The sequence below is a fragment of the Tupaia chinensis genome, unplaced genomic scaffold (genome assembly GCF_000334495.1).
Source record: "Tupaia chinensis unplaced genomic scaffold, TupChi_1.0 Scaffold000196_1, whole genome shotgun sequence".
NCBI lineage: Eukaryota > Metazoa > Chordata > Mammalia > Scandentia > Tupaiidae > Tupaia > Tupaia belangeri.
In genome coordinates, this window is record NW_006159671.1 from 914,894 (window position 1) to 926,957 (window position 12,064).

At 45.1% G+C, this 12,064-nt stretch overlaps 1 protein-coding gene and 1 long non-coding RNA gene across 3 annotated transcripts in view; one reads left to right on the plus strand and one right to left on the minus strand.

Annotated features, from left to right (window-relative positions):
- The window catches only part of SLC6A5 (solute carrier family 6 member 5), a 68,309-nt gene extending 66,870 nt beyond the window's left edge, over positions 1-1,439 (plus strand). Inside the window, exon 18 of the mRNA XM_027771204.1 lies at positions 570-1,439. Within this exon, the coding sequence (XP_027627005.1) occupies positions 570-725 (156 nt within the window). The 3' untranslated portion in view covers positions 726-1,439. The remainder of the gene's footprint in view (positions 1-569) is intronic.
- A 337-nt stretch (positions 1,440-1,776) lies between these two features.
- Positions 1,777-12,064, minus strand: part of LOC102494042 (uncharacterized) — a 17,465-nt gene continuing 7,177 nt past the window's right edge. For both annotated transcript variants that reach the window (XR_001370257.1, XR_334301.1), the window contains 2 exons: positions 3,616-3,806; positions 1,777-2,519 (listed from right to left, as the gene is read on the minus strand). This is a non-coding gene — a long non-coding RNA (uncharacterized LOC102494042). The remainder of the gene's footprint in view (positions 2,520-3,615; positions 3,807-12,064) is intronic.

Below are 12,064 nucleotides of genomic sequence, written 5' to 3' on the forward strand. Positions count from 1 at the left end.
TATTTTTGTCAACAGATAATTAAAATCTTTGCTCACTCTTGGCGATGTATCTTTGGGGTGGTGGTGGATTTTTATTTTTTTCTTTCCCTGGTCATTTATACACTTTTGGGAAATATGCTAAACAAAATCCAATTATTTTGATGTAGCAACCCACAGTTGAGAGTACAGAACAAAAGTAATTGAGCGCATGCCTTTTGCAGACTGTTTGGCAGTGGAGAGAACAGCTTACAGATTCTCTTCATTTGGAGGGAAAAAAATGTATAATTAAAATCTGGGCCCCTTTATCCCCTATTAATCTTATGTAAGGCAAGCACAGAGCAATTGTAATATTGCTTGCAGGGTGATGGAAATACTTTCAAGTGAAACAAACGAAGTCTCTTCTTCAGTGTCCCTGGCCTAGTTAATTAATGGGAGCTGAGCTTCCTAACCACCTGTCTTGGCGGGAGGGGGGCTTTTGGCTCAAGCGGAGGCTCTGAAAAATGCGGTCTTAAGCAGTTTGGGGACGGATGAGTGGCGCAGGGGAGAAGGGTACACATCTGTGACCGTGTGTGTCTCTGGCTTCTTTGCAGAGACTGAAGTTGGTGTGCTCGCCGCAGCCGGACTGGGGCCCATTCTTAGCTAAACACCGCGGGGAACGTTACAAGAACATGATCGACCCCTTGGGAACCTCTTCCCTGGGACTCAAACTGCCTGTGAAGGATTTGGAACTGGGCACCCAGTGCTAGTCCAGTGGTGTGAGATGGCCCAGACTTACTCCTGTTTTTCCTCTTCGCCTCCTCTGAATGTTTTCCCTAGCTCTCCTCCCATTTTTCTTCTTTCTTCCCACCTCTCGGTTCACATCCACACATGAGAGTGGTTACGTAGAGAAGTAGGACATGGAGTCACGCAATAGGAAGAGCTAGACGCACCACTGTGGCACTGTCTGCCTGGGTCTGTGACATCACTTCCTGGTAGGGTTGGGTCCATGACGTCACTTCCTGGTAGGGTTGGTTCCCTGAACTCCTGCTTTACCCTTCAGGGGTTGATCAACAGGTGAGCACTGGTAGGTGTGCGTGGTTCGGTCAATGGGGATGTTTGCACTATGTAATGTCACTGGTGGTGTTAGTAGGGCCTGTCTAGAATGGCAGAACCCTAGACTCACGGTGTGTGGAGCTGAGCTGAGCGATGCAGTGATTTCCATTAGACGTAAGTTCAGGACAGGGAGCATTGAGAGAGTCAGCTGTAGGTAGAAAAAGCTTTGGATATAAGACAGGGCCAGTAGATTCGAAAACCACTGAGGTGGTTATGTGGGCATTTCCAGTCACAACTGGGGACGTGTTTCATTGGAACCAGCCATCTCGAGTGGGCTCTGACGTCCTCTTGAATCTCCACACCCTGAGTTTGAATGAAAAGTCAGTTCTTTCCCCTCTGTCGTCTTTCTTTCTACCTTTTAAAAATAAGTAACCACATTTATAAATGCTTTTGGTCATTTCCTCCACCTTTGCACAAAAAGCCATCGTATAATTTGTGCCACCGTGTGTACTTAGTAGAGCGTCATTCAGACTTCTACCTGACATGTAGCACATGTAGTGGTTCCATGCCATGGTCCCGTGTTCCTTCTCTAAATGACTTTCTATCAGCTGTAGATACCTTGCCTTTCAACCTCTGGGAAAACAAGACTTACCCTGGTTCTGTCTATATATTATATATATAGGACACACATTCTTAAAAGACAGACAACTTCTCAGTTTTTACTCTTAACTTTTTCATTCACGGTAAATGCCAATTGTGGTCCTAGGAAAAGCAAAGAGATGGAGAGTTTTAATAGAAAGCAAGCACGCTCTTCACTGCATTGGTAGTACTTTAGGTCACTGTATTTACAGAAATTTCTGGAAATACAGCTTAGGTAAGTAGCAAGTGAGCAATTAAGAATATAGCTTTTAAGACTACATTTAGCCAATTCAATTTTAAGAGTTCCCTCTTCACACTCATCATCGTAACGGCACTCTAATGACAGTGGGTCATGTCTGCAGAGACTGGAGAAGCCGTAATCTTTATTATCTTCTTGTATCCTGAACATGCATATATGAAATTTTTAAAATGCGATCAGTGTTCACGTAGTGCGTATTCGTAGTGGTGTTTTCTGTCCTTATAAATATCTTATGAATCACTGTAGAGGTGGTGAGTTTAGAGTAGTGTAGTCTTTTTCTTTTTTTTCCCCCTTGTGGTAATAATATCTAAACCTAAAATTGTTTCCTTTAGGGAAGACCATTCCCATCATTTTCTTATTCGTTTATCTTCATCTTACAGGGTCTCAGGCAAAGTTTTCAGTTCAAATCTAGTATATTGATGTGACATTTTCATCCTGTTCCACAGCCATGGGTCCCAACAACAGACTTTAATGTAAGATTTTTTTTAAAAAATGACTTCATTTGTAAAAAGAAAAGTCTCAACTCATTTTACTGAGTTCTCCCTTTTCTAGGGCAAATATCATTGCCATTTTCCGACTCCGACATGAACTTCCAGTTTTCCAGGGTAGCCTGTGAAAAGTTTTAGAAAAGGTAAGAAGGATGGGTTTGGAACTTCAGGTTTTTTGTCTGCAGTGTATGTTTGTCCTGCTCTTTTCTCCTTTCCTCTTATCTCCCAAAGGTAGAACTTACTAGAATTTATCACAGAGACCAAGCCCCGAGAGTCCCCTAAGCTGAGCTGCAGCCCCTCCCATCATGTGTTTGCCATTAGCACAGCTTCCTGCCCCAAGCCGTATTGTCGAGAAGCCCCCATTACTACAGCAGATGTCACATGCTGGTACCCATAATTTTGCCTCTTCATTGGAGAACCAGTGGAGTGAGAGAGGTGGGGAGGAATAACTCTGGTCTGGACATAATCTGCAGCCTTTCCAATCTGAAGGTTGAGGAAAAGAGCTTAAATCAATTAGCGTTCTTCCTCTTATCTCCCAAAGGTAGAACTTACTAGAATTTATCACAGAGACCAAGCCCCGAGAGTCCCTAAGCTGAGCTGCAGCCCCTCCCATCATGTGTTTGCCATTAGCACAGCTTCCTGCCCCAAGCCGTATTGTCGAGAAGCCCCCATTACTACAGCAGATGTCACATGCTGGTACCCATAATTTTGCCTCTTCATTGGAGAACCAGTGGAGTGAGAGAGGTGGGGAGGAATAACTCTGGTCTGGACATAATCTGCAGCCTTTCCAATCTGAAGGTTGAGGAAAAGAGCTTAAATCAATTAGCGTTCTCCCTTGGGAGTGGTATGTTTCTGTCAGGATGGATGGTTTTTGGCTGTCCTCTTGCCTGTTGGCTGAAACTCCAATCTAGTACTGGATGCCGACCCAATTTCTGCTAATTGTTGCTGCTGTGATTCAAAGAAGGGGGAAATCCCCACAGATGCTGCCAGGGCTATTTTGCACAATCTGAAAGTTAATTGTGAGACTGGAGACCCCCTCATTAGCTAGTCTGTTTTGCATTTGAGGGCGACTATGTTTTTGTTAATTAGGATTTGATCAGGTTAAGACCCTGAAGCTGCTCCCTGAGCATGCTGTTGTTTCCCTTCTCCCTACGGTTCCCTAGTTTTATATACCATTTGCTTAGAGGGACGCTGTCAGGTGAGAAGTTCCAACCTTACCTGGAAACAGTTCCCTTGTACATTTCGCATTGTCAGTTTCTATGGCCATGCTCAGTCTTGAGGCTTTCCCTGGCTGGGGATGTGCTCAGTGTCTGAGCTGTTTCCATCAAGCATCTCCCACGCCTGCTGCCCATGGACCTGGCTGGAATTCTAAGAGATGAAATGCACAAACCAGACGGATTGTTTCCATGCTGAAAGAAACAAAAAATAGGATGAAAATAAAATGAACAGTATTGTCATAAATTGTCACCTGACATTTTCCCTCCAAACTGAGGAAAAACCTGAGTTGCTGAAGAAGCATTTTCATTGGTTCCCTGTGCAGAATGGTGGGGCATTTTCCACTCATGAGATAATTTCATAACACCAACCAATGCCATTCGGAGAAAAAAAAGCCATATGTGAAAAAAGTAGTAACCCTATAATATCCTTAAAAGGAAAAAAAAAATGTATGTTTCTTAACTATTGGTGTCGTGGCTTCTTCTACAAATGTTCGTTTTGTGTATTAGTAACTTTGGATCTCTTTCAGACAATGTTTGTCATGTACAATGTGTTCAGCTCTGGTCTTTTGTAGTAGTTGTTGTTTCTGTTTTCTTTATATTTATTTATTGCATGAAATCTGTGGTTGATGCAAAATCTTGAAGACCTCAATGTCTTCCAAAATTTCCAATGTGTTTTTAATATGTAAGAAATGTGATCGACTCATCTTTCAGTAAGCAGCACTTTAAAAGTTTAACACAACGATCTTTCAATGGATAAGACATGGGTGATCTTTATGCTCATGTGACCTCAAAGTTGAGTTTTCCTTTACTTAAGTTCTTGTCCTGTTTTCTACATGTACCTCCATGGTTTACCCATCAGCATGGTTTCCCCATGCCTAAAGAAAGATTTTTCTTCCCTCTTTGTTCCCCTAACCATCAGTCACTGTCCTCTTCCCAGAGACCAGCACACTAGCTGTTGTTCAATGTATGTGTGATGGTACGCTCACACCACTGCTGTCACAGCAGGATTTGGGTTTGTGACTGGCTTCTTTGAGGTAGATGCCTCGAGGGAGAGGGGGATGCATGGCAGGTTGACTCATGGGCATGAAAGGTCAAGGCCACAGATGAGTATTTCTTCTGTTTCTCTCTGAGCATCATGCAGAAAGCTTCCATACTGAAAGCAAAAGTTCTGGCGGTGTAGTCTTGATACTCATTTCCCCCACAAAGTGGCCCTGAGATTTGAGAAAAGGAAGCTTCCTGTTTTCCCTGGATTTTGTTCCCAATATCCAGGAAGGCCAAGTCATTTTGAAATGTGGTCTCTGCTCAGGTCACCTCTGAGCAACCTGCAGTCAAAGAGAAAAATGTGTTTTCAGACTGAGTATTCATCACCTCTGAGAAGCAAGCAGTGGTTTGATTTGCCTACTGGGGGTTAAATACATCTTCAGGTAACCATTTGCCTTATAGATGTATTTTATTGTTAGGATGACACTTAGTCACCAACTAAGAACTGTTTTGTCTCTCATTTGTTGGTCTTTTTTTGCACTTTATTATGGGCCTATCAAGGAATAGGTTAATTCTTAAATTGTATACTTGGCTAATGTCCTAAATGTAGCCATCTTATGTGGGTACTGTCACCCATGAATAAATACGTGTTCCCTAATCAGGTTCTTATATTTTTTCATTAATTGTACATGAAGAAAAGATATTATGTTATAAATGATACATCATATATATATATCTTTATCTTATAGAGTACATATTATATACTGTGCATTATTCATTTAAAGAGTCATTATTCTTGAGGCCCTACCTCAAATTTTGTATTTATGTATACAAATGGAATTTATTGTATTATATATTTACCTATTATATACTGATATAAATTAGAATTTATCCTAATAATGTATGAATTCACAAAACCCTAAATAAACGTCAGTGTTTAAAACATAATGATCACGGTTCTGTGTCTGTTACAAACCCATTATCTGCCAGTTTTGTTTTCTCTTTCTCTTTCTGTTTTTGTTGTAGGGTGCGTGCATTCACTGGAGAGAGATGGAGAAGGAGAAAGTGAGGAATCACCCCCGCCTGGGTTTTTTTGGGGGGTGGTGGTGAGCATACCTCAATCCCTTTTCCTCCTTTCTCCTCTTGGGATTTTGGGCGCATGTGCCTGACAAGCCATGGGGAGTGGGCCTTGGACTGCACAGTAGGCCACGTGGGATCCAGTGTCCCAACCACCACACCACCTCCTGCCGCCCACCATTTTTCTTGACAAACCCCCTTCAGATATTCCCAGGATTGATCTATTTTATTGGGAGAAACCTGGAACAGCCGTGGAAAACTGCCCTCCTGGGAGAATGAGATGTCGTGCTACTGCATAAACAAGTATCAATTAAATTGTTACATTCTTAGCTGTCAGAAAACACTATCGTTTGGTGAATTATTAATAACCCCTTCTAGGGGCAAAAGAAAGAATGAGAGAAGGGAACAGGAAGAGGAGAAGGGAGAGAGAGAGAATGCCTGCACCGATCTGAGATGTGCACAAAGAGACTGGGCAAGTTAAGTCCTTTTGTGTATTTTAGTGATTATTTTGGCATTCTTTGATTTTATTTCAATTCTGCAAACATTTACCTACCTCCAGCGTTACGCCAGGTCCCAGGAAAAACTTGATGGAACAATCCCGTAGCTTAAGGAACTCGAAGGCTACTAGCAAGACCACCCACATTAAACAGATGAGTAAGCAAATGCCACTGCTCCCCTTTAGAGTGGATGGAGCCCCCATGTTCCCTGCCCAGAGGGAGGCCCCCAAGGTTCTGCATCACTGTCTTTTTTGATCTCGCTAGTCCAGAAGCTTGACTGTCTTCCTCAAATGAACTTAATACATTCATGTTCTGCCTCCATCTTCAGTTTCAGTTTTGGGAGGCTACAGGTATGATTTGGGCCACCCTCAGTGGGAAATGAAATGTCCTCACAGCTGATGTGAAATTCACACGCCCCAGTGCATTGTGCTTCATCCTGCGGTCAAGCTCCTGCTTAGAAAGACCTGTGGTAGAGAGATTCAGTCATACGCAGGACTGGCTAAAAACCTGCATTCAGGGGCCAGCAGGTGGCGTAGTGGCTAAGACACTGGACTCCTACATGGCCAAACATGGTTTGAGTTCCAGAGCTGAAAATCACACTGGGCATGCATGTTATGTGTGTGCCCAAAATCTCAGGAAGAGAATGGAGAAGAGATTGTGGCACGGCTATCCTCCTGAGGAGTGATTTCTCACTTTCCCTCTCTCTCCAGCAAGCACACATGCCCTATGGCAAAACCTAAACAAAACAAAACAAAATAAAACAAATTCCCCCCTCCCACACACACATTGAACAGGTGCACCAAGCTGCAGACACCAAACTGGGTGTAATGTCACCTCTTCCCAGCCGTGGTGCCAGGACTGGGTGCTGGCCTGTCAGCCTCCAACTCCTTCCTGACACTGCTCTGCTCATTGTGTTCTTCTACTGTAGTTTGAAACTCCTCAGGTATACCTCAAATTGGAGAGGAGAGAAGAATAAACTCGCACATCCACACCACTCAGTTTCAACAATGATCAACTCTGTGTCCCTGTCTGTCCCCTGGGATGTTATTTCTTTGGAATATTTCAAAGAAGATCTCAGATGCCATGGAGTTTTAGTTGGAAATGTTCTTTTTTATACTCTTCTAAGTAGAATTGTTCTTTTTTTTATAATTTTTTATTGAACTTTTATTTATTTATTCTTAATTTGAGCAGAGACAGACACACGGAGAGATAGAGAGAGGGAAACTGAGAAAGCAAGCCACCAGGTCCAGGACTCAAACTGTGGGTGGCCATGTGGGAGTGTCCAGCACCTTAGCCACCACACCATCTGCTGTTCCCAGTAGAATTGTTCTTTTCTATATGGGGATAAGGAGAACTCTGGGGCCTGGAGTTCACACGTCCTAAGACCAGCATGCTCTGGGGTGTTAGAGAGAGGAGGAACAGGGATCTGTCTGTGAGGCACGGAGGAGGTAGGTGCTCTGAGGACTGTCCTGCCTCCCTCCAGCCCTTCTTCCATCATGCTTGTATTTGTTTGGCAACTATGGCCCCCACCCCCAGACGTTGCTGTGTTTCCCATCCAGCTTATTCCTGCTCCCTGACTGCCCTCTGCCTTGGTTCATGCTTCCTTCCCCCCTTTCCCACGACACCTCTCCTGCCACCAGTGATCAGAATCCTGCAGTTACACAGAACTCCAGCATCACTGGACACAGCAAAGGTATGGATCCTTCCACCGCAGTCTGCTTTGTGGGCATTGGGTTTACAAAGAGATGCACATGAGATAAGTAGTTGCCATCTGAGAGGTTTGCAAGAGGGAAGATTGTAAAGTCTAGGGGGCCAGCAGGTGGTGTGGTGGTTAAGGTGCTGGACTCCCACATGGCCAACCGTGGTTCGAACTCAGGACCCAGTGGCTTGAAAATCATGCTGAGTATGTGTGCGTGCATGCCCCAAATCCCAGGAGGACAAAGGAGGAGAAGGGATTGTGGCATGGCTATCCCTCCTGGGGGCATGGTTTCTCATTTTCCCTTTGTCTCTCTCTGGTGATAGTACATGCCATATGGCAGAAAAGAAAAGAAAAAGAAAAATTTGGACCCCTCTGGTACCCGTAAAGTGGGCTCGTTTACAAAGACCAGGTGTGTCTGTGATTGACACATTCTACTGCATAACTTGGAGTCCATGTGTGCTTTGGGCGACTCCTTTCTTGCCTTGTAGTGTAATTTGTAATTTTATGAAAATCTTGATATGTAAGAATTCCACCTGTTCCTTTCCCCAGGAACCTTCTCCCTACAGTCACTTGTAGGATTAGGAGAAAATGATGGCTGGAATGTAATGTGGACCGACATTGAAACAGAATCCCATTTCGTCGTCCATCGATTCGCTCCTTTTGTTTATTTTCATCCTGTGCTCCACGTCTTACCTGCATGTTTCTAGTGCTAACGGGTGGTGACACATAGCGAAACTGAAAACAGGCATTCTTTTTCATCAAATGAGCAAATATCGAGTCCTGGCTGTGTGCAAGGGACAGAGCTCAGTGTTACAATGTGCAAGGAAAACAGGGACAAGCCTGTCTCTCTCTCAGGTCCCTCCCAGCGAGTGGGGACCTAAGTCACACACACACACACACACACACACACACACACACACACAGATGTTGCCCTCACATAGTGTGCAAAGCACCGAGTGCCACAAAATGACTGAGGCAAGACCACACTGAGGGGGAACAGAGGAAGAAATTATTTTTGGCCCAGAGGATTCAACAGTACTTCATCAAATAGGGTGTTGCTCCATGTTGGGGGGCAGGGGATTGCCCATCAGAAAGGTATTAGGGTGAGCTGGCCAGGGGGGGAATCCAAGTGTGTGACAGCAGGGTGAGGGTAGGTGGGTTGAAACAGAGCATTTCAAGAATGAGTGACAGATGAGTTTGGCATATGTAATGTATGCCCATGGGACATGAGAACTAAGGCTGGAAGTGCAGGTTAGGCCGTGACTGTCTTTTTTTAAAAAAAAAAAATTTAATTTATTTATTTATTATTTATTTATTTAATTAGACCAGAAAGGGACAGAGTGAGAGGCAGAGAGAGAGAGAGAGAGAGAGAGAAAGCTGCCAGGTCTGGGACTCAAACTATGGTCGGCCATATGGGAGTCCAGCACCCTTAACCACCATGCCACCTGTCGCCCCCCTCCCCACCAGGACTTCATTGTCTTAAGTACGGACACAAACAGTTCAGATGGGACCAGCAGGTGGCGTGGTGGTTAAAGCACTAGATCTCACGTCACAGACTCAGGTTGTGTTCTGGACCTGGCAGCTTGAAAAAGACGCTGGAGTGTGTGCATGTACCTATGTGCCCAAAGTCCCAAGAGGAGAATGGGGAAGATGTGATCATGGCATGGCCAATCCTCCTACAGATGATTCCTCACTTTTCTTCTCTCTCTGCCAAGTGTGCATGCCCTGTGGCAAAAATCTAAACAAAACAACAGAGAGGTCAGATGTTATTTGACACAAGGACCCATAGGTCCTGGGCAGCCATAGAGGGTTACTAAATAGTGGAAAGGCATTACCTGGCAGAGACAGCAGCGATGTCAGAGCCGGAGCACCAGCGTGGCTTATACGGCAACATTGTATAGTCATCAGGAACAAACTCACCAGGGAGGTCGGTGCACCATCCTGGAGAAGCTTGCTGAGTCAGGTATGCCATTTTAGCAGCTGAATCATGGCAGAGTCTGGAAGTCCCAGGGAAATGCTGGTTTGTGGGACCTTCTCCTGGGCTCAGAGGACTTAGGACAGTTGAGATATTTTTATCCCATGACTTGATTGCTCTTGCTTTCTCCTTTCAATCAGGAGACAGAGGCTGTGATAATTTATGAGGGGTATTCATTTGCACAGTTTGCTTCCAGGCTGCCTGCCATTTCCATCAGTGGTGCTCACGACTGACACACAGGAGAGGTGCGCAGAGAATGATTCGGGCCTGACGTGTTCAGGTTGCATGAACGCGATGGCTCTTGGCTTAGAGCTCTAAGGTAGCGCATGTTTTTAGAAATGGCTTTGTCTCACCTGCTCAAAAGCAGAGCGCACTGGTAAGAGCAGGCCTGTGGCTGTCTCTGTGTGTTCCCTACTCCCTTCTTACCTTTTTGAGTCTCTTATTTCTACAGGCCCTGTTTGGAAGCAAAAGTAAGACTAACAGTGACCTTGCCCTAGGCCAGTATTGGTATTTTACAGAGTTAATACAACATGAAGGTGTGTGGGAGGCTGGTAATGGCCTCTCAATTCCTGTTCTTGCCTTCTTTGGTAACATGCGATGTTCCTCAGGCTTGTGGCCACCTGGCCCCCACGTAACTCTTTTTGGTTTCCTTGCAGCCAGGTGTGGTAGATGGGCCTGGTGCCAGTTTCTTTCTTTTGTCTTTCTCTCTTTCTTTCTGTCCTCTTTCTTCCTCTCTCTTTTACTCCCACCGACTCACACCCTGGCTATGTCCTCATCCCTTGCACTTTGACTTTGCACTTGGCTGTGTGTCCATGGTTAGGCCAACGGCATGGGCACAGAATGGTCTCGTCCCAATTTTGTGTCTGGACCCTAAGAGGCCTCTCACCCAGGACACATCTTGGCTATCCCGTTAGCTCTGGACCATCCAACTCTCGAATTCTTTTCCCTGAGAGAGTACTAAACACCTCTTAATTTATTATCGTTTGGGAGTTTTCCTGTTACCTGAAGCCAAAGAGAATCCTTACTGACAAAGGAAATAAAAAGAAGAGGAATGCATAGAAGAGATTCAGGGGACCTCTGGGAAATGTTGGGGGTGGGGGCGTTAAGGTTAGTTTGCTGCCCAGGAGAATTGTTTGGCCTGTGACTCTGGAAAGCAGTCTGAAGGTATTGGAGGTGACCCTTTGCTGTTTCACGTAGAAGGGCCTGTCTCATGAATAGATGTGATAGGTTGTCACCTAAAGTAGCTAGAGCAGGCTCCCCTTGCTCAAAAATCTCTCTCCCACTCTACCGAGCTGTTGTCTGAAAGCCGTGCTCGTGGAAGCTATTCAGGAGTTTAGCAGAATGTAGAGGAATGTTCTGTCTTCCCCCTCCATGTAGGTTGAAAAAGGAAGCCTTTCTCCTGGTTTCCTGCAGAGGGTTGGAAAGAGCACTGAGCACTTAGTACTTCTATTAGGAATAAAGGCTAGTTTTGAGGCCTGGAAAAGAAGACTGGGTGAGTGATTTGTGGGCAACCCAGGGAACATGGGATGATAGGAGGAGCCTTTATGGTGGGAAGCTTGAAAGCTGATTAAGGGGGCCAGCAGGTGGCATGGTGGTTAAGGTGTGGAACTCCCATGTGGCTGACCTGGACCTGTGTGTGTGTGTGTGTGTGTGTGTGTGTCTGAAATTGCAGGAGGAGGGCGGAGGACAAAGGATTGCTGCATGACCATCCTCCCTGAGGGCGTGAGTCTTACTTTCCCTCTCACTGTCTCTTTCTTTCTCTCTGGTGAGTGCATGTGCCCTATGGCAAAAACCTTAAGAAAAAATAGAAAAAAAAATAGAAAGTCGATTAAGGCCATCATGTCTTTGTTTTTGTTTTTGTTTTTGTTTTTTGTTTTTTGTTTTGGAGAGGTTTTTGCTATAGGGCGCGTGTGCTCGCCAAACAGACAGAGAGAGACATAGAGACAGAAAGCAGGAAATCACTCCCCCAGAGGGGATGGTCACACCGCAATCCCTTCTCCTCCATTCTCCTCTCGGGATCTTGGGCATGTACGCACACGTGCTTGGCGTGAGTTTTAAGTCACCGGGTCCAGGACACGAACCCCAGTTGACTATGTGGGAGTCCAGGGACATAGCCATTACGCCAACTGCTGGTTCCCAGCCATCATGTCTTTTGAACCACACTGTTGGTTTCTGTGGTGAGGGACTGCCCTTGCACCCTCTGGCCTTTTATCCCTCTTTC